Source organism: Arvicanthis niloticus, chromosome 21 (genome assembly GCF_011762505.2).
Source record: "Arvicanthis niloticus isolate mArvNil1 chromosome 21, mArvNil1.pat.X, whole genome shotgun sequence".
Classification (NCBI taxonomy): Eukaryota; Metazoa; Chordata; class Mammalia; order Rodentia; family Muridae; genus Arvicanthis; species Arvicanthis niloticus.
The window spans coordinates 30,533,178-30,554,315 of record NC_047678.1 but is presented as its reverse complement, the minus strand read 5'-3'; the positions used below and the strand labels follow the sequence as shown (position 1 = coordinate 30,554,315).

At 44.9% G+C, this 21,138-nt stretch overlaps 1 protein-coding gene across 8 annotated transcripts; it reads right to left on the bottom strand.

Annotated features, from left to right (window-relative positions):
* Positions 1-1,357: 1,357 nt before the first annotated feature.
* Cdc25a (cell division cycle 25A) lies at positions 1,358-20,805 on the bottom strand. Of its 8 annotated transcripts, none has more exons than XM_034484568.2 (15): positions 20,196-20,803; positions 19,125-19,207; positions 18,138-18,180; positions 17,308-17,344; positions 16,637-16,735; positions 14,704-14,826; positions 12,981-13,115; positions 12,314-12,400; positions 11,984-12,157; positions 9,044-9,142; positions 6,727-6,789; positions 6,537-6,635; positions 5,786-5,916; positions 3,370-3,481; positions 1,358-3,141 (listed from the first exon to the last, which is right to left on the bottom strand). In XM_034484568.2, exons 1-15 carry the CDS (start codon positions 20,363-20,365, stop codon positions 3,001-3,003), a joined length of 1,596 nt encoding a protein of 531 aa, XP_034340459.1. In that variant the 5' UTR covers positions 20,366-20,803; the 3' UTR covers positions 1,358-3,000. The 8 variants fall into 8 exon arrangements, with proteins under 8 accessions (XP_034340459.1, XP_034340463.1, XP_076774059.1 ...); XM_034484572.2 differs by having other exon boundaries at positions 16,637-16,738; positions 20,196-20,802; XM_076917944.1 differs by having other exon boundaries at positions 12,326-12,400; positions 20,196-20,802.
* Positions 20,806-21,138: the final 333 nt, after the last annotated feature.

Here is a 21,138-nt window from a genome sequence, read left to right as displayed (position 1 = left end):
CCATCACCATCTGGTGGCCACAGTGTAGCTATGGCAGCATAGCCTGAAGTGCTGACTGAAATCTGAGAAGACAAAGGGGAGCCCTGTGAGCAGAGGCTGACTGGACAGCTGGGAAAGCTTCCCAGGGTCACAGGAGGGACTGTTTGTACTGTTCTGGGAGCCCTAGTTCAGCCAAGGGCTCTGCACCTCTAGAAGTCTCTGCTTGTCCAAGGTCTTAAGGTTTTTTCACAGAGCTGAGAAGGATCCCAGGTCACCCATCTTGGCCCATCTGCTGTCAAGTTTCTGCATCAGTCATTCACTTTGTCTGGCAGTTCTCTTGATGTTCTTTTTCTGCCCGGGTTTGCTTGGGATGTTATTGTTTAGACCCTGGCTATTTCCCCACAGCAGTCCTCAAATCCATCCTAGCCATCCAGGTTACCTGGCTAGTTCACACTGCTCAGACCCACCCTGGCATATAGCCCTCACTTTCTCCCAATATTTCCTTTGAAATATCAAACAAAAACTGTCTTTACAGTCCTTACTGAGTTTCTCTCTTCCTGTTTCTCCAACACTTGCTATTGTTCAGGGGCTGGCAGGTGTAACTGAAGATGCCAGGCAGTACTCTACTGCTGAGGTCCACCCCAGGCCTTTAGAGCTTTTTAAGATCAAGTCCTACTAAGGTGATAAGGCTGGTCTTGAACTTGATACCCTCCCATCTTGGCCCATAAGTGCTAAAATTAAAAGAAATTTACATGAAAAAAATTAACTTACTTGGTGTGAACACATGTGGGAGCCGGACAACTCATGAGAGCTGCTTCTCTATCACATGAGGCCGGCCTTCAACTCCAATCCTCGGGGCTTTACCTCCCCAAAGACTAAGCTGCAAGACCCCATGGAACACTCAAACAAAATGGTTTTGATAGGTCTTATCATGTGACTCTGGCTGGCCTACAGCTCAGACACCCACTTATCTGTCTATACAGGATGGAAGGAGCGCTCTGCTTTGCTTAAGATAAGGCCATTTCGCAGGGCGGTGGTGGCTCACGCCTTTAATCCCAGCACTTGGGAGGCAGAGGCAGGTGGATTTCTGAGTTCGAGGCCAGCCTGGTCTACAGAGTGAGTTCCAGGACAGCCAGGGCTACACGGAGAAACCCTGTCTCGAAAAACAAAACAAAACAAAACAAAGCCATTTCATCCTGTTAATCACAGAGCACCTGCACCTGCTTTGGGGGATTGTTTCAGCTATTCCTAAAGGCAAATTGAATTTTTTTTTATCCTCTGGAAGAATTATAGGTGGCTTAGTTCAGTTATGTGACCCTGGGACTCTAAAGGCAAATGAAACTTCCATTTGAGTATATTAGGAACTAGGCAGAGAACATGGGTTCAAGATGACTTTTATTTGCAGAGCCTGCAACAGTTGTTAACAACGCTAGCTGAGCTGGTGAAATCTGAGAGCCGTTCTCCTCAAAGGCATTCAGCTAACAGAAGCTCTACAAACCAGACCAGGACCAACCAGGACAGACTTCAACACACGGGGAAGAGGCTGCTCATTCCCTTGCTCTCCACATATTTTCAAAACAAGATTTGTTTTATAGCCAAATGCAACTCAAACCCGTAACAAAGCAACTAGCCATCTTCAATGTCACTGATTCCCTCCCCACCCCCAGAATAGAAAGCAGAGGTAAGAGGGGAGACTCTTCCTAAGAAAAACCTGGCTAGACCCCAGTGGAGCAAAGACGGCAGGGAGGCAGACCCCAAACAGAATCAAAGCAGCCCAGTCCCTCAGACGGGAGACGTTCCTGAGAGCCTCGCTTCCACGGGGTCAGATTAGGGGGTAACTGATGTGATTCACCACTCTCTGTCCCTCAAATTAAAACATGATAAACCCAGAACATTTGACTTCAAAATTTTCTATGCCCACCTGAGAAATTCTAATGTCTGTAGGCCAGGATCCACTCCTCTCACCTAACAGCCTGGGCTTCCCACCCCCTACTCACCCTTGGGTGCCCACCCAACACTGATTGGATACTCTGACTCATGACTTTTTTTTTTCTTTAAAAGGACATTCAGTGGGCATGCTCCTCCCTCACTCCTCACACTGTGGGCTCCACTCTTCCATGCCTCCCGACTCCCACCTTGGGGTACACTACAGCATTCCAGTACTGGCCTGGGAGTGGCCTGATGGAAGCTGCCTGAAGTGCCTTCCCGTGACTCCTACACCAGCCACTGTCATGGGGACCTGGGGTGAGGAGGGGTGCAGACAAGACAGTCCTCGAAGGACATCACAAAGGGCAAAGTAGGTCTGGAAAGGTTAGCTTATGTCCTATAGCCAAGCCTGGATCTGGTGCAGGCTCTTACCAGCATCTCAGTCCTTGACTTTTGAGTAGCAGCAATACCAGTCTACAGCGCCTCCTAGGGGTGACTGAGCTCCTTGCACTGTCCACAACAGGTTTGCCTTTTTTCTTATCCCTGCCCCATTTTTTTTTTTAATTAAAAGTAGAGGTAGTTCCTAGGATGATAAAACTCTACCTAGAATGGCAGTATTTTGACTTAATGAAGCAGTAAAGTAAAAGTCTTGCGGAATTAAAACAATAATAAAATAATTGATGAAGCTGAATAAATTAAGTCAAGAGTCATCCGTGAGGACCTCTCCCTTCCAGCCTATCTTTGGTATTTGGCCAGCAGCACTTCGGTGGCTTCTCTTCCCTCACGACAGGCCAGCGTCTGCCCAATAAGGCCCGGGTACTTCTTCATGGGATGCTCAGTCAGACTATACACTCCAGGCTGTGCTGTGCTTATCCAGCTTTGGCAGAGAGTCCTAACAGGGAAGGACTCTTATAGAACAGAAGAGTGTAACGGCAGGATGCCCTGGGCTCCAGCCTGGGACTGTAGGAGACAGGCTCAAGGAGTGGAAGGCCCAGGTCTTTCTCCAGGTACCGTATGCTGGCCCCTTTGCTTACTGCTCTGCAGCAAAGGGAAAAGGGACAGGGCAGAGGGAAGCTTGGGCTGCTGCCATTTGGCTTAGAGCTTCTTTAGGCGACTGTACATCTCTCTTTTGCTCTTCTCCCCTGCCCAGGTCCGGCTCTTGGTGCGAAACTTCTTTAGGTCTTCTTTAAAGTCTTCGTGGTGCATTGGTCGGTAGCTGGGTGGCTCACAGTGAGACTAAAGGAATATGAGAGGACACGGTCAAGATTTGCCTGCCTCACATCATCTGCTACCCTCTGCCTAGAGCTGCAAGGATGGGAAGGCAACAAGCAAATGCCAGTGAGTTCCACAGGAGCTTGGTGCTTAGCAGATGCATAGCGTGTCCCCAGACCCCGGCAAGCAGCAGCCACAACCGACCCTTTGGTCCAGCATGGGGATGTGGAGACATGCCCATAGCCATCTCACCTGGCATTTCAAAAAGAACTCCTTGTATCCCCCCTTCAGGACATACAGTTCAGGGTAGTGGAGTTTGGGGTACTCATTGCCAAGCCTATCTCTTTCTCTCACATATCGGCACCTAGTGAAGAGGAACGAAGGAAGGACACAGTCAGGTCACCTCCTTCAGTCTAGGCAACAGGAGACAACAGATAGTGTCCAGGTACTCCCTCCACCTGCCTCCCCCTGACACCATCTGCAGCAATAGCTTTGAGCCAACTTGCGCTCCATTCTGTCCTACGGTCCCCCCATTCAGCTCCTTTCACCTAAGTAGAATTCTTTCTTCTTGTGCCATTAAATAGACTAGGTCTTCTATGTCCCCAGTAGCTACTAAAACCTTGTGTTGTTCTGTCTCTTTGCACTCTGCCCAAGCAATGTGCAAGCTGTACTTTTTGGTATCCTACTGCATGATGCCCCACATCTCATTCAGCCCACTTTAGTCTCCTTGTCCTCTGCCCCTGAGCTTCCACCTTTGACCTAATTTTGAAGGACTTCTGAAAATTTTGTGCATAATTCTAAGGTTTTTTTTTTTTGTTGTTGTTGTTTTGCTTTTTTTGAGACAGGGTTTCTCTGTGTAGCCCTGGCTGTCCTGGAACTCACTCTGTAGACCAGGCTGGCCTCGAACTCAGATATCCGCCTGCCTCTGCCTCCCAAGTGAAGGTTTTTTTTTTTTAAAAAAAAAAAAAAAAACAACAACAAAAAAAACTTGTCTGCCTCCTATCTACTCTGCAATGCGACCTCCACAAAGGTAGAACTTTGGTTTGCTATGTTATTGCTAAAATAACAATAAGAATCTGAGAGTGGATGCAGGTCCCCACTATCTCCATTTATGTGTGAATATTCAGGTACTGCTCAAATGTTACCATGTGTTAAACGTGTGATTTTTTTTTTGTGTGACAGGTTCTCACTATGCCACTGTGTAGTTCAAACGGACCATGATTCTGTCTGACTGCTGGAATTAAAGGCATGTACTATCATACCTGCCCTTGAACCCAGAACCTCACAAATACTGACCTGAGCCACACTCCTAGCCTGACAGTAAGTTTGCTTTTTTGTTACAGGGTCTCATGCAGCTCAGGTTGGCCTTATCCTCCTGATCTCCTTGCCTTAGCTTCCCCAGACTGGAATAAGCCCTGCACCACCACGCCAGGTGCTGTTTTAGAGCATCACCGCCATATCAACATTTGCAGAGTAAGATCTGCAGACTTTTCTGTCTTTTGCTTAAAGAACAACTACTTGGTATTTAAAGGATATTATGAGACTAGTTAGTAAGTGGAAATCAATACAGTAGGGGACACTGGGAGTATCACTATATAAAGGACCAATAGTGAGCCATCTGGAAAGAGTGTCACTACAAGACTCAACTGGAGAACCCTGGAAATCATTTGCAATGGAGATGTGAAGGTTGAGTCCATAAACAACATTCAAGTATGTACTACACACACACTGGGCTGGGCAGTGCTGTCACAGGCCTTTATTCCCAGCACTTCGGAGGGAAAGAAAGGTGGATCTCTGAGTTGGGAGCTAACATAGTCTACGTGTCCTGAGTTCCAGGACATTCAGGGCTCAACAGAGAAACCCCACCTTGAACCCCTCCCCACCAAAAAAGGGGGACAAATGTTTGGGATAGCAAGATGGGTGAAAGTTGCTTCATGATTTGAGTTTGACCTAAGAAATCCACACGGCAGAACACACTCCCACAAGCTGTCTTCTGAACTCTACATACACACTGTGGTGTGGCATGCACATAAAGTATAAAATAAAATAGTAGTGATAAGAAAGTCTATTTGGCCAGGTGCCTAAATCCCAGCACTCAGGAGGCAGAGGCAGGTGGATCTCCGTGAGTTTGAAGCCAGCCTGTTCTACAGAGTGAGTTCCAGGATAGCCAGGGTTACACAGTAAAACCCCTTTTTGAAGGAAGGAAAAAAAGGCTGTTTGAAAGACAAATCAGGGGGGCTGGAGAGATGGCTCAGCAGTTAAGAGCAATGACTGCTCTTCCAGAGGTCCTGAGTTCAAGTCCCAGCAACCACATGGTGGCTTACAACCATCTGTAATGGGATCTGATGCTCTCTTCTGGTGTGTCTGAAGACAGTGATAGTGTACTCATACACATAAAATAAACAAATCTTAAAAAAAAAGAAAGACAAATCAGTGGATAGGAAGTACAACTAAGGCAAACTATGTTATAAAGGGAATTAGAGTTTCCACAAAAGCCACGTGTACACATAATGTACAGACTGGGGCACTGGAGTGACTTGTGATGTGTACAACAGGATGCCTGGTATGCTAGGATGATGACATATGCCCCCAGTAAAGAAAGCATACACTACTGCCTTCCACTGTTGTGATGCCTCTACCCCAAAGCCTTATTCTTTGTAGTACTCACATTCGAGGGCCTCTTTCAGAGGAAAACTCACAGTGGAATACGACAATGACACGCTTGCCATCAGTAGGCACAATAGGTTTCTTGAGTAAGAAGTCCTCAACCTCTTCTTCCATGTGCAAGTTCACAGCACCCTGTGAAGACAGCAGATACTGAGCACCTGCTGAAGCACACCCATGATTCTGTAGGTCGCATGGCACATCAGTGCAGTAGACCACCCTGCCTCTGGTATCTCAATGAGCCTTTCTCTGCAGGTCTATATACTCTGACCATTCAGTAACACACATGAGAACTGGAAATGTCACTGGATAAAGTCAGAAGATCACATTCAAATACTGTTTTATATGATAATACTGAAGTGATGTGAGCAGCTCCGTCCTTCTAGAAACCTGTGCTCCAACATGTCCCTTCACAAAGTAGGCAGTTTGACTCAACAGCAGAGCCATGGTACAGATATCAGGCATGTTGTCAAACTGGCTTGTTTTAGTCAGGAGCTCTAGGGTGCTCAAAGCTTCGTATTTAAGTATTTCAAATGTTGCGGAATTCTTTGTGGCCCCACTGAGTAGCTTAGACATCAGAGATGCCACCTAGAAGTGCCCTGAAACAGGACAGTGTGAGGCAGTGAAGTGGAACTGGTGGGAATGTTCATTCAGTTCATGTATATTGGCTTGTTTTAAATTCTCACCGTCAGCCAAGAGTTGTCACTATCCCACCTTCTAAGAGTCCCAAGATAATAAATCTCAAGAATCCAAACCTTGATGTGGCCACCTTCATATTCATATGGGTATCGGCAGTCAATAATAACAAACTCTTTAATGAGATTGGCAAACTTGCCATTCAAAACAGATGCCATCTATGAAGAGAAAGGGAGGAGGGTGTCATTTTTGGCTGTCAGACAAGACTGCAACTCCCCAAGTGCAACAGGTTCCACAAGCCCGACTTACAATTTCTGGAGAAATATATTTCAAATCCTGATGCTTCCCAGAGACTGTATGAAAGAGATAACCCTTTAGAAAAGAAAAAAAAAAGGAAACAGAAGATATTTAGGGATGTCAAAGCTTGTAAATATTTAAGTTTATCCTACTGCCTGGCTGGTAGAAAGCAGCTCAACAAACTCAGAAACAAACATGAGAGAATAGTATATGCTAGTTACCTTTCTATGCACTTAACATCTAGGTATTTAAATTATTAAGGAGACATGTTTTTATTATGCAGACCAGTTTAGCTCCAAACTAGATGTGTCTGCTTCTGGGATTAAAGAAGTCAATCATTATTCCAGGCTGGCTGGAATTAGTAATCCTAAATCTAGATTTGAACACAGAAATTACAGGTGATTTCCTTCTTCCCCTGGCTTTTTTGTTAATATTGTTTTGCTTTGGTTTCCCCTGCTTCCCTTTTCCCGCTTGCTACGGCCCAAAGGTTTATTTATTTATTATATGTAAGTATACTGTAGCTGTTCAAACACCCCACTAAGAGGGCATCAGATCTTATTACAGATGGTTATGAGCCACCATGTGGTTGCTGGGATTTGAACTCAAGACCCCCAGAAATCAAAGTGCTCTTCCAGAACAGTGGAAGTGCTCTTAACCACTGAGCAATTTCACTAGCCCCTGCTTTGTTTTTCAAGACACGGTTTCTCTATGTAGCCCTGGCTGTCCTAGAACTCACTCTGTAGACCAGGCTGTCCTCAGACGAGAGACCCGCCTGCCTTTGGAATGCTGAGATTAAAGGTGTACAGCAGCACCACAACCACCCAGCATTCTTTCTCTTGTTTTTAATCAGGAACTCTCATCTTAGTATGAGAAATCACTTAAATGCACACAAGTTTAGTCCCAGCACTAGGGGTTGGGAAGAGGCAGAAGAACCATGTCTCGAACAACAAACACACATGCAGTGTGACTCAGGTCTGTAATAACAGCCTTCGGGAGGAAGACACAAGTTCAAGATCAACCCCAGCCTGAGTATGTGTTTGGGGCCAACTTAGAATATGAGGCTCTATAACAAATAAAAACACAAAGAGAACAGGCATGGTACTGCGGCAGGAGAACTGCGCCAGTTTGGGTAGAACAATGAGACCATGCCTCGGAAAGTGAGACAACTTGCTCATGTGATCTGTACCTGGTTGCCCAGTATGGTGTAGGTAGTGAGAATGGAAAAACTATCTGGATGAATTAAGAGCTAACCACTGACCATGAGACAAACCAACAGCTTTGTTTCTTCCTTCAAACTCCATTCTTTCTCCTTTTGTTTGTTTTTGTTTTTTCTTTTAAGACAAGGTCTCTCTATATAGCTTCACTGTCCTTGAAGTTACTATATAGACCAGGCTGGCTTCGACCTGTCTGTCTCTGCCTTACAAGTGCTAAGATTAAACGTGTGTGCCACCATGCCCAGCTGCCTGGTTCTTTCAAAACCCACCTGACTGATGTACCCACAGCTCAGGCTCCGACTTTCCCAGACAAACTGGCACATGGCTCAGAGTGAAGGTGGGTAGCCGTACAGGAAACCACTGAGCCAACAACAGTCTCAAAGACCCAGATCCTACTACTTCTTATGGCCTGCAGCTCTCACTCCATGAAACACAGTGACTTCCCTTACAGAATAAGCCCTCCCTGGCCATGCCGCTGAACATCTGCAACAACTTAGGGTCAAATGTAGACCTTCTAAGACATTGTTTCCTCACAAGTCCTCAGAGTGCTGCAAATGCATATTACATTGATAGTCGGAAGCCCAGTGCCCAGAAAGCCTGCACTACGAGTCAGCGTGAAGGTGGGTAACCATACAGAAAACTGAGCCAGGAACAGTCTCATGACCAACATGTACCTCATCCCAGAAGTTCAGCTTGTTCCTTATCTTTTACTTAAAAACTGTTACCTTCATGGAGGCAGATGTTCACATGTCTCCGTCAGTCAAAGATAGTCGATATATCTAGGTTGGGTATTGGGTTACACTTCTGATTGATATTGAGCATTACCAAACTTATAAAGCCCTTGGTTAACATTAAAAAAAAAAAACTGTATAAAAGCAAAAAGGAGAAGGGGGCATGGGTTAGGGGTTTTCTAGGGAGGGGAAATGGGATGGCATCTGAAATGTAAATAAAATATCCAATAAAAAATAAATTAAAAAAAAAACAAAACAAAAAAACAAAAAACCTGTTAGCTTGGAGGCACCCTAGGGGCTGCCTTGAGGAAGGAGAAAGGCTAAGTGGGGTTCTAGCACCCCTTGCCAGCACCATCCAACTAGAGTAACTCTGTTTGCAGTTACCTTGGAGAAATCCCCTATAAGGTCTCTTGGGTCACTGTCCAAAATGTTCTCAATGGTTCCTTTGAGGGAAGATGTCAGGGATAGAGACTGGTGTAGAAGCTGTAAGAAATCCAAGGTAGAAAATGAGACCAGAGTTTTGACTAAAACCCCTAAAACCATTTACCTTTACCATGCCAAGAAGAAAAAAACTGAAATATGAATGCCTATAGTAAGTAAAAGATTCTGTACTGTGACTAAATCAGAAGGAAAAGATAGCTCTATATTATTTATTAACTAGTTAAATTTCTCTGAACCCCCCCCCCCCCCCCAATATCTCTTTCTGGAGACAGGGTTTCACCATTTATCTCTGGCTGGCCTGGAACTTGCTAATGTATACCAGGCTTGACTCTAACTTAGAATCCACAGGGATTACCAGCATGCCAACACAGCAGCACCTTTCCTTTCTATTGTTCACAACAAAAACTGTTGAGCTGATAATCCCAGAGGCAAAAGGACTGTCACAATGTTGAGCCTAGCCAGGGCTACATGGCAAGAATCTGCCTTAAAAAATAAAAATTAAAAAACAAAACAAAACCAAAAAACCCCAAACCAGAACCTGAAGCTGTCACTATAACAGAAGACCATTGTTACATGGCTCACAAAGTAACACATAATTACTTTATCTCAGTAGAGCTCCTGAACTTCTGATAAGGAAGTTTTTTGTAAGAAAACAAAATTCAAGTTGTAAAGATCATTTGGGTTTCTTCTAACTAAATAGCCTTCTGTGATTCTGCTTGACACCTACACAAGGAACCACTGTGTAAGTATGCCTGAGAACTGTAATCTAGAGGCCACAGGAGTAAGGTTAGAACTTTGAACTATTTCTTTTTTTCTTCCAAGGACAGCAGTAAACCTTTCAAAGCTACGATGAGGCCAGTGAGGTGGCTGAGAGGGTAAAAGTACTTGTATGTGCCTGACAGCAATCCTGGAATCCCACAGTGGACAGAGAACCAAGGCTGGAATGTCATCCTCTGACCTCCGCACATGCCATAGCGCACACATAGGACTTACACCACAATAGTATTTAAAAGGAGGAGTGTGGAGGTGGGCGGGCACACTAAGATTCTTTCCCAACTCCAACCTGTTAGGTTAGAGAGAGACCCAAAGAGCACTCTTTGATGGTCCCCCCTTTTCTTCATTAAATAGGAAATTAAAAATTAAATAGGAAATTAAAAATAAGTGCCAAGTGGTGGTGGTGCACACCTTTAAATCCCAGCACTACTGAGGCAGACAGATCTGTCCTTTGTTTAGCAATATCAAGAAGCTGGAGCCATCCTATTTTTTATATACAGGTTCTTGTGCACCATGGCACAGACATGTACACACACACACACACACACACACACACACACACACACACACACAATTTCAAGCCAAGCAAGAACATGTCAACATGCTGCAAAGAGAACTATCTCCAAATTGTACTATGACCTCCTGACCTCCATATGTGCACTGTGGTGTTCACACCCCTACCTCTGAATAAATAAATGGCATAGAAAAGTAAGAGAGAATAGAGATGGAGCTTGGCAACCAAGCACTTGAGTGACAAGCACAATGCCATGGGTTCAATCCTCAGCACCAAGCAAACTTGTCCCCCACAACAACACAAACCCAACACCCTAAAAAACAAATAAAGCCCTGCATAATGGGGGCTGGAGAGATAGTTCAACAGCTAAGAACACTTTGTTGTTTCTAGAGCCACAGGGTACATTACACTATTAGTTGCAGTTCTAGAGAATCCAATGCTTCTGACCTCTGTGGGCACAGGCATGCATGGTGTACAGAGACATACAGACAAAACAATCATACTCACAGCAACAGAAGAACGAACTCCCCGATTCCAGATACCATATGATCGCTAGAATACTATGGTAATTTAAATGAACATACCCATAGTTGGAGCATTAATATGTGGTCCCAATTGATGGTACTGCTTGGGGGACTTAGAAGTGGTGTGGCTAGAGGAAGTTGCCATTGGGTTTCTTTTCTTTTCCCCCTTTTGTGTTTTGAGACAGAGTTTCACTGTGTAGCTCTGGCTGCCCTGTAACTCTTGCTGTAAACCAGGCTGGTCTCGAACTCAGAGATCTATTTTCCTCTGCTCCACCATGCCAGCCTTGGGGACAACATTAATGCCATGCCCAGTTCACTGTTTTTTTCTGCTCCTATGCCTTGCTGCCATGCTTCTCCTCAGTGAAGGTAATAATCTTAAGCCCAAACAAATCCCTTTCTGTAACTTGCATTAGTTATGGTGTGTTATCACAGCAACCAAAAAGAAACTAATACTAACACCTAAAATGAACAGGACATTATCTGCAAGACTGAACTATACATATGGTCAATGACACAGCAATTCTACCCCTATGAAATTACCTAGGGGACAAAAAAGCAGTACTGGACTCTATAGACCAGTGGAACCTTCTAGATATGACAACTGACTCAAGTTCTTTAACAAGACAGATAAAAAGATAGATATTAAAAGAATGCAGGATGGTGATGCCCACCTGTAATCCAAGCACCAGGGCAAAAACAGGAGGATCACAAGTTCCAGGCCAACCTGAAAACAGATGCTGCCTCAAAAGCCAAAGCAAAATAAAAACCTAGTAACAAATGACACAATCTCCGAAGTAAAAAAACAAACAGAAGCAAATAAAAGTAGCAAGGCTTCCTGGGCAGAGGTGGTGCACTCCTTTAATCCCAGCATTTGGGAAGCAGAGGCAGAGTTCAAGGCCAGCCTGGTCTACAGAGTGAGTGCCAGGGCAGCCAGAGTTATACAGAGAAACCCTGTTCAGAAAAAAAAAAAAAATATGAGTAGTAAGGCTTGGTAAGGACAGGACAAACAAGTTGAAATGTTTAGAGCCAAAAGACTGTTATGACTCTAGATCAAGGGAGAACTTAACTAACCTGGGTTGGCTCCAGAACATCTGCTTTCACAGGACTGGGCACACTCTTCCTCCGCTTTGTACCTTGAGGAGACTCCTCATGAGATCGGTCTGTTCTCTTCAACACTGCCCGAGTGCTGGAGCTGCTGGTGGAGCTGCACGGGGAAGGGGAGTCAAACAGTCCGCACCGATCGGCCTTAAGGTGAAAGAGACAGATTCAACCTTGGATTAAAATCTAACCACTTGAATGGCAGTTAGTCTAAAACCCAGGCCCTAAGCCCTATGTTGTTTTAGTCGACATAGTTAAGGACTACTTTTGTTTAGTGGCTCAGCTCCTCAGAACTCCACATACCGAGTAACTTACAAGGTTTGTAGGTCTTCTCATGACAAGAGGAGCTGTCCAGAGGCTTGCCATGCATGATGGGGTCTCCTCATCATTCTAGAGAAAGAGAAAACTGCTTTTAAATAGATCCAGCACAGGGGCTAGGAAGAAGAAAAAGACCCAGCAACTAAATGCTTTGCAGGTAACTCCCTTAAGAAATGCCAGATAAGTCTAGATAAGAAGTTTTGTATTTTATTTTGGAGACAGTCTTATTGTATAGCAGGGGCTGGCCTTGAACTTTAAGCTTATGGCAATCCTTCTGTTGAACATCCTGAATGTTGAAATTACTGGCATGTAAGACAAGGGCAGGCTAGTATCCTTTGGTACAAGGGATTGATTAAGCCTAAGGCCTTATGCCCCTCACCCAACACATGCTCTATCTTAGCTCCAGAAGTATCTCAATACATTTCTCCTTCCCTATTCCTAAGGTTAGTGTTGTCCCTCAGGGTAAGAGGAAAGATCTTACCAGTATTATCTGACCTCCCACCCGGCTGGATTTAGTCAAGCAGACAGAAGAGTTAACAAACTCTCATAAAATGAACGTCATTCAGTCAGCTGAAAACCCAAGGAACTGTTTATTTAGGAGGCTTCTGCAGGGTAGTTAGAATGAATAGGCACACCCACCCACAGATGGTACCTTCAGATTCTCTCCATCCAGAAGGTCTATGAAGCCATCATCCTCATCAGACAAAGTGGCTTTCACAGGTGACTGGGGTGTAAAAAGAGGACTGAAATGTCCTGATTCATTAATGTCATTTTCATTTGAAGACAGCTGAAAGACAAAATTAGCAAGAACTCTAGACCACTTTGCTTAGGCAGACTTTAAGCAAGGAGATAGTGTGCGTGTGCACCATGTGTGAACCTGGCATCCTTAGGTCAGAAGAGAGCACTGGACTCCCTGGCTCCTGAGCTCTACTTGTAGTGTGAACTAAGGCTATGTGCTGTACCATGTGAAGGCTGTGACCATAGAGAATGCCTATGTAACTCCAGACAAATGGAAACAAGGAACTCCACCCTACTCCTTCATCATTTCAGGAGATGGGACAGTCAAGGATGAGCTAAAAGTGAACCTCTTTCTTCCACTTCCCAAGTGCTGAGGTCACTCACAGGTGCACACTGCCAAGCGTGGGCTCTAACCCAGCTCTTTATTAGGATTGAAATGAAAGCTGGGGTTGGAGAGATGGCTCCGTGGGTAAGAGCAAGCACTGCGCTTGCGGAAGCTTTGAGTTTAATTTCCAGTATCTGCCTCAGACAGCTCACAGCTGCCTGTAGTTCCAGCTTCACATGATCCTAACCCTCTGGCCTCCTCCAGCAGCTGTATGCATGTGCACACATACCACCCACTCCACAAAATTAAAAATAAGTGATTTAAACTAAAATGATAGCTGCCCAGTTTTAAAATAAGGGATTATGATGTCCTAGACAGCAACAAAATCTTTACAACTATAATCCCATTTAAGCCACACCACACACTTCTGAGAGTCAGTCCCTTTCTTCTTCCTTGAGAATACCTGCTGCTAGTGTTCATCCTGTCTCAGCCCCAGGGGTAGCTAGAACTACACGTGTCAATACAGCCAAACAATCCTTTGCTATTTGTTTCCTTTCTTAAAAGGAAACTGATGCTTAAGAGGTACCAAGTTCATGCACCTCATCTACTCATCACTCTACCTTGGAAACCAATTTGGTGTGGTGGCAGACACCTGTAATCCTAGAGGCATTAGGAATTCAAGACTAGCTTTGACTACATAGCAAATTTGAGGCTAGCCTATGGATTTAAGAGATCCTGTCTCAAAAAAGTGAATAACAACAAAACCTCCAATCCAAACAAAAGCCAAACCAGTAAGATGAGCACAGGCTTTTTTAAAGTCTGCATTCTCAACAGCTATAATTATAGGTGCTTTTAATGATCAAGCAATTACAGAAAATCTTAGCATTCTGATTCCCAAGTATCTAACAAAAAGATTCAGTTTCAGATATGTATTTTCAAACCGTTGTCATGTACCGAGGAATCTATAGTTAAATTCTAGTCTGCTTCCTCATGTCCTTTCTGCCAAATGAGGTAACTCTAGCCAATTCATAGGCCTCAGCCTTCTAAACACTTTACAGACATGACCCACTAAACGATAACAGTAAACTTGTTTTTGAAACAGGATTTCATGTAGCCCAGGCTGGCCTTAAATCATGGCAGAGCTGAGCATAACTTTGAACTCCTGGTCCTCCTCCCTCCAAAACACTTGGGTTTTAGGCGTATGCCATAGGCTCAGCATGAGTAAGTTTCACGCTGATACAATACATACACAGGCCATGTTATAAACTCTCTACCCATGCTCAACTCCCAGTACTAAAGCCAAACCACGTACCATCCGAGCTGGAGCTGAACTTTGCCTGTGGGTGAAGGTAGTGTCTTTACTTTCCTCATGGGCATGAGCACTCAGGCAGCCACGAGATGCAGGTCTGACTGGCTTTTTAAATTCAAATGCTTCCTGCAAAATAATATATTTGAAATATTTTCTATTGTCCATAAAATGAGCTCTAGGACTGGTGGGATGGCTTGGCAGGTAAAGACACTTGCTGAGAGGCATGAGGATCGGAATTGCATCTCCAAGCCCCACACAGCGGAAAGAGAACATACTGCTGAAAGTTGACCTGTCCTCCATATGTGTGCTGTGGCGTGCTCCCACCCGCAGGCTTTCTCTTTCAAAACTTGTTGAGACTAGAGAGATGGCTTAGCAGTAAAAGCAGAGTTCCTTTTAATTCATTCATTTTGTATTCTGAGACAGGGTTTCTCCCCATAGCCATGACCTCAGTCTGTACACCATGCTATCCCTGTCTACCCAGTGCTGGGATTAGAGGTGTGTGCCACTATCACCTGAAAGCACATTATTTCTAAAAGACCCAGGTTTGATTCCTAGTACCCACAGGTTGGCTTACAACCATCAGTAATTTGTTTCAGGGGATCTGACACCCTCTTCAGGCCTTTGCAGGCACCAGGCACATACATGGTACACAGACATACACCAAAGCAAAACACCCATATACAGAAAAATGCATGCCTATCTTTAAAGGTTATATAAGCACACTTGTTATTAAGTACTAAAAACAGTAACTGGTAATATCAGTTTTTATTACTAAGTACTCTCTGAACATAAGCTTATCTAGTCATCAAATACAACCTGACTCTTCCTATTTTACAAGAAAACTGTATCTACAGGTTAAATGGTGAGCTGAAGATAGGACTCCACAAAGTTATTTAATTTATGCTATTATTTCTTTAGAGCACAGCTTCCAGGAAGGCAACCTTGGGAGGAAGTCAAGTTTGAGTAAGAGCCACATATATACTTTTGGTCCAGTCTTACTGGAGAGGCTGACAAACTGCCCCAAGCACACAAGGAGGGAATCCATTCACATAGAACACCTCATGACGTCTCCCAAAGCTGCCAAACAAAATCTGTTTTCATATAGGATGTAGGTGTTGTAAGGATTATCAACTGGTATTTTAGCAGGAAATGGGGAACAACAAATACATGGAAATAGAGTGAACAAGGGCAAGCCAATCAATCTGTTCAACTATTCTAGAGAAGACACCCTGTACGATTTAAGAGAGAAAACCAAGCAGGGGACACATGGACTTCTGGATGAACCATCCTCAAAACAACCATTTCAGATATCTCCACAGAACTTTCATGGCTTTGGATTTTAGCTTATCACTCCAGTGTTTATAAATGTGGCAGATATTCATCACGTGAACTAAGGTACAAGAAAAAGCTGCTGCTGGGGGGCCAAATGGCACACAGCTTCCAAACACAACTATTAAGATTTTCATGAGCTTACAGTTACCCTAAGGTTGGAGCAAAAAAGGAAAGTCAATAGATCTTCTAGATAAAACAACTTCTGGTTGTAATTACTCCTCAGAAAGCTACTTAGTAAAATCCAGCAACATTTACCTGTCAGGTACTGTCCTAAATTCTCTACATATATAATCTTATTTAATTTCTAAAATAGCCATAATAGATATTGCTACCTTACAAAAATAATAATAATTTAAAAACAAAACAAAACAAAACAAAAACCTCCAACCACTAAAACAAGAAACCCACAAAGGAGCCTAACAAAACTCCAGTATCACAAAGCTAGGTAGAAACAAGATTCAAATTCAGATTTCTCTACTGTGAGGCCAGATGTGGTCTTTCCATGACTTAGTCACTGAGATGGTAGCTCAGCCATGTCACTGGTAAGCTGCTGACATTTAGGTTTCACTTCCAGCCTGGGTTGCCATGTCGATGCTATGCTTACATTTTCTTTATTTTCATCCTGGTCGATGAGCTGAAAGATGTCATGGTCTAGAGAATCAGAGTGGCTCCTCTTCAGTGCTGGGCTACATCCCAAGAGCTTCTGCTACAAGTAAAAAAAGGAAACTGAGTTCACAAAGGAAAGCACAACTGGGAAACCCAGCTTTCCTTTTTTTTTTTTTTTTTTTTTTTAAATTTGAAGCCCAGGCTGGCTTTGAACTTGAGAAGACCTTCTTGCCTCAGTTTCCCAATTGCTAAGACTACAGGTTTGACCTATTATACCCAGCCAAAAGCTTAATTCTTAAAGACATGAAGTGGGGTTTGGAAACTAGCTCATCACCACATACTGCAGCAGGTAACCAGTAAATGTGCCCAAGGCGCCAACCTGCTCTAACTCAGAATGGCCTTACACTTAATCTTGGGTATAGTATAGTGCCACACCAAACCCCTAGTAACCTTTGCATAAAAAGAACATTTCCTGGTTTGATAAAACCGAGATTGAGTACAAAGTCCACAAGAGGCAGCCACAGTTGAAGTTCCTCTAGGTAATTAATGCCTTACTGCTTGTGTGCTTACAGGAATGTAGAAAAGCAATGTCCACTTCCTAAATGTAGGGAAGCCGGTGTTTGATGGAGCAATTTACAGGTATTAGCTCAAAACAACAACGGAACTTACAGGTAGGGAATTTATTCTCCTCAGGGAAATTTCAAGGCTGTAATGAGATCAAAAGGTAAATATAAGAATAAAGAGATATTTATTTGAGCAGATTCGTATTGTTCAACCTGTAGTGGGGGGGGGGGGGGGAGACAGGCATGTCAGGTTCTCATTGTAGGATATGTAAGAACAGTGTCCCCTGGTCTCAGGAGCGCCCCAGATTGAAAACAAAACAAAAAAGCCCAGAGATGTCTTCTAAAATACATACATCTGTTCATTTAAGGCTTTAACGTCAAAAAGTAGAGCAGGGAAATTACAGCTATACTAAAGGAGGAAGCCCTGCAAGCTGCTAACAGTAAGCAACATTCATCCCCAGCAGTGTTTCCAGCATCCAAGCAATTAACCAGGAACAGCTAACTGCAGAGCTCCAGTCCACTGTATGAAGACCTTTATTAAAACAGTAAGTTTTGACCAGGACTGATAGTGCATACCTTTAACCCAGCACTCAGGAGGCAGGCAGGCAGGCAGGCAGGTCTCTACTTCCAGGCAAGCCAGGGCTTCATAATGAGATTCCGTATCAAAAACTATCCGATAGATAAGTTTCTTCTTTTGGGGGGTTTCTAGGGATTCACCCTGTTTAGGGCCTCACATACCACATGAGCACTCTATCACCGAGTTTGCAATTTTTTATTTTGAGACAGGGTTTTACTAAATTGCCTAGACAGGCCTTGAGTTTTTGATCCTTTTGCCTTAACTTTCTGAGTAGCTGCGTCTGCAGGCCTGTGCTACTAGGCTTACTTAAGGAAAACTTTCCTTCTAAGTAGAAAAATTTTAAAGTAATGAATACATACTTTTCTTTACTGTCCAAGGGCCCAGGAGAATCTAGACAGAAACCTTTGAGAAATAGAAACAAAATTCTTAGGAAATGATACAGACTCTAGCATTAAGCAACATTTTCTAAGTATACCCATGAATCCTCTTCTATTTGCAAATACCATCAAGAGAAACAAGATTGAAGAGGCCAACTAATATCAAGATCAATTGACTTTTCAGAAAGTACCAACCCTCATAACTTTTTGTGGTGTTATTTTATGTTTTAAAATACACCTCATTTAGGGATATGAAAAAAAAACAAAAAACCACAACCAGCTAAGTTCAGTTCTAAGAGGCCAATCTGATGTATACAGTGAAATTGTGTCTTTAAAATAGTGTTGGAGACATGGTTCAAAAGAACACAACCTGAGTTCAGTTCCCAGCAACCACATGCTACTGCCTGTAACTTAGTTCCAGAGGATCTGACACCCTCTCTTGGCCTTCAAGGAAAGTACGCACCATGTGCACACACGAGAGGCATGCAAACCAACATCCACACATATAAAAGCACACATTTAAAAAAAGAAATGGAATAAAGACTCTTCATAAACTGTCTCAGGAGCCCCCTCTGTACTGTATTGAAGGGTGTTTTTGTCCCTCCACACCACAGCTTCTATTAAATTCCTAGGCAAGATGCTTCCCGAATGGCTGACTCCAGATGCATGGGAAGGCTGAACCTGAATTGGTGGCCCACGCCTTTAACCACAGCACTCAAGAGGCAAGAGGCCAATGTGATCTACATGGTGAGACCCTGTCTCAAAATAAACAGATTTAATTAAATTTTTTAAAATAAGGGGCTCAGTGATTAATAGTACTTGGTGCTCCTGTAGAGGGGACAAACTCAGTTCCCAGCACCCTATCAGGTAGCTCACTATGGCCTGTAACAGGGGCTCTGATGCCTTCTGATCTAAACACACACCTACACACATGAGCACATATATAACCATAAAGAGTAATGACAATACCTGAATCAGTCGATTCTGAGGAGCCCATTCTCTGTAGACTGCTGTTATTTCTCACCTCCATTGGTTTCTCATAGTCACCGAAACTAAAAGAAAGACCTCCACATGAGCAACTTCTAGCACATGATTAAAAGGTCACATACAGGAGATGGGCCATTAAGTAGCCAGGCTGCCACAAACCATCTTTTGAGAAACCAAGCCAAGGACACCCCACACTCACACTTGGCCACCCAGAATACCCTAGTTGGCATTTAAACAAAGGAGTGACTGGCTCTGGCCTTAGGCCACATTGTAAGACATGCCTGTGGCAAAGACTGGGTTGTTTCCTTAAATGTAAGCCTCAGTCTGAGGTACTGTGCTAGGAGTGAGGGCAAAGGTGACTAGGCCAGGAATCCCAGCATTTCAGTGTTTGGAAAAGTCGCAAGACAAGTTTAGGAGACGACATGCCCAACACTGAAGGAAAAAGCAACTTCACTAAAAACAGTGGAAAGCGTTTTTGTTAGTGGTAGTGGTGTAGGGTTACTAAGTCCACGAAGATTTCCAATATCGAAAAGTTATGTAAAAAGTGGTTGCTGTAAAAAGGTAGATGGGTAGATATAAAAGAAATGTGGCTGGCCAAGTGGTTGCATAGATTTTGCACAAATGCAAGAAAAGAAAATGCCATGTCCCTTTGTTGAGAAGGAACAAAGCTTACAGGAAACTAAGATCCGGCGCGGGTGGTTCAGCAAAGAGTGGTAGGCCGAGGAGGCCCCAGTTTGGCCCCCCCATAAGGGTAGATTCCAAAGACTTTTCTGAAATAGACAGAGTAGAGAGAAATCTGAAAGGGGTGAACAAGATGCCCAGCAGGCTTCTCTGATCTCCGGTCTGGCTCGGGCTGAGGATAGCCCTGGACTATCCGAACGGCCTCTCCCGCCCAACATTCCGCCCGGGGGGGAGGGTGCACATGGCGGGCCCTGGCCAGGCCATCCCGGGTCGGAGCATCAGAACCAGCTGGACAGACTCTGCTTCCTGCTAGATCATCCCGAGGGCCGACCAGAGGCCAGCGGCCTGGGGCATCTCTCGCTGGTCTCTCACCTGCCCAGCCCTTCCAGCTGGTCCATGGTGACCGTCAGGTTGGTGACAGGGGACAGTCCGCCAGCAGCTGACGCGCCAAACAGCACCTTCCCCGTGGGCTGCGGCGCAGGAGTGGGGCTGCAAGCGAAGAGCAGGCGGCGGCGGTGGGGGGGCTCCGGGCCCAGTTCCATGGCGCCGCCGGGCCTGCCCGGACTCCCGCTCCGTCTTCCTCCGCCTCCGCTGCGCCGGGCCCCGCCCCGCTGGCACCGGCTTCGGCCGCGTGCCACGCCGCTAGCGCCCGCGGGTCAAACACAAACACGACCCCGCGGTTCAGAGACGCGGCCGCCACGGGCAGCGGCGCGGACGGGCGAGCGTAGGGGACTCGGCAGGCGCCAGGCACAAGCACCGGTGCTTCCCTCTCCGTCCCGCGAGGCCCACAGGCGGGCGGGCGCCTGCAACCTCAAGATTAAATCCAAACAAACTCCGCGGAGCGAGAGTCTTGAGGCCACCGACCCGATTAACTCTCCTCACTTTTTTTCCTCCCTCCTTGCTCGGTACCCGGCTCGCAAAGAAGGAACCTTCACTTCCCTCACCACCAAAGTGGCCTTAGCGTTAATTGCTGCACACACAGGCTAGCTGCCACCCCGCCCCTTTCCTAGTTGGCGCCAAACGGAATTCACCAATCAGGAAGCAAACTTCTCCTCGCTCCCGAATGACAGCTGAGCTGGACCAATGAGAAGGAAAGGAGGAAGCATGTCGCGGGCCTCCTCGAGGTCACTCCCTCTCCCGATGGGGGCGAGGCCTGGAGACTTGGGAGGTGGCAGAAATGAGAAAGAAGTCAATGAAACGCTCTGTGAGGGCGCTAGTCCCGACCGAAAGGCCCCGTTCTTTTTCAGTTGCATGCTGGGTAGTGTAGTTCCCACAGCGCGTGCTAGGCCGGTCACACACCCAGTCTGAACTACTG

Excerpts from the sequence above, each read along its gene's own strand:
- Cdc25a (XM_034484572.2), bottom strand. The coding sequence starts at position 20,365 with ATGGAACTGGGCCCGGAGCCCCCCCACCGCCGCCGCCTGCTCTTCGCT. Across the intron at positions 12,158-12,313 it reads CAAACCTTGTAAGTTACTCG|GCCGATCGGTGCGGACTGTT; the intron begins GTATGTGGAGTT and ends TTTCACCTTAAG. Across the intron at positions 3,482-5,785 it reads TCTGAAAGAGGCCCTCGAAT|GTGCCGATATGTGAGAGAAA; the intron begins GTGAGTACTACA and ends CCTCTTCACTAG.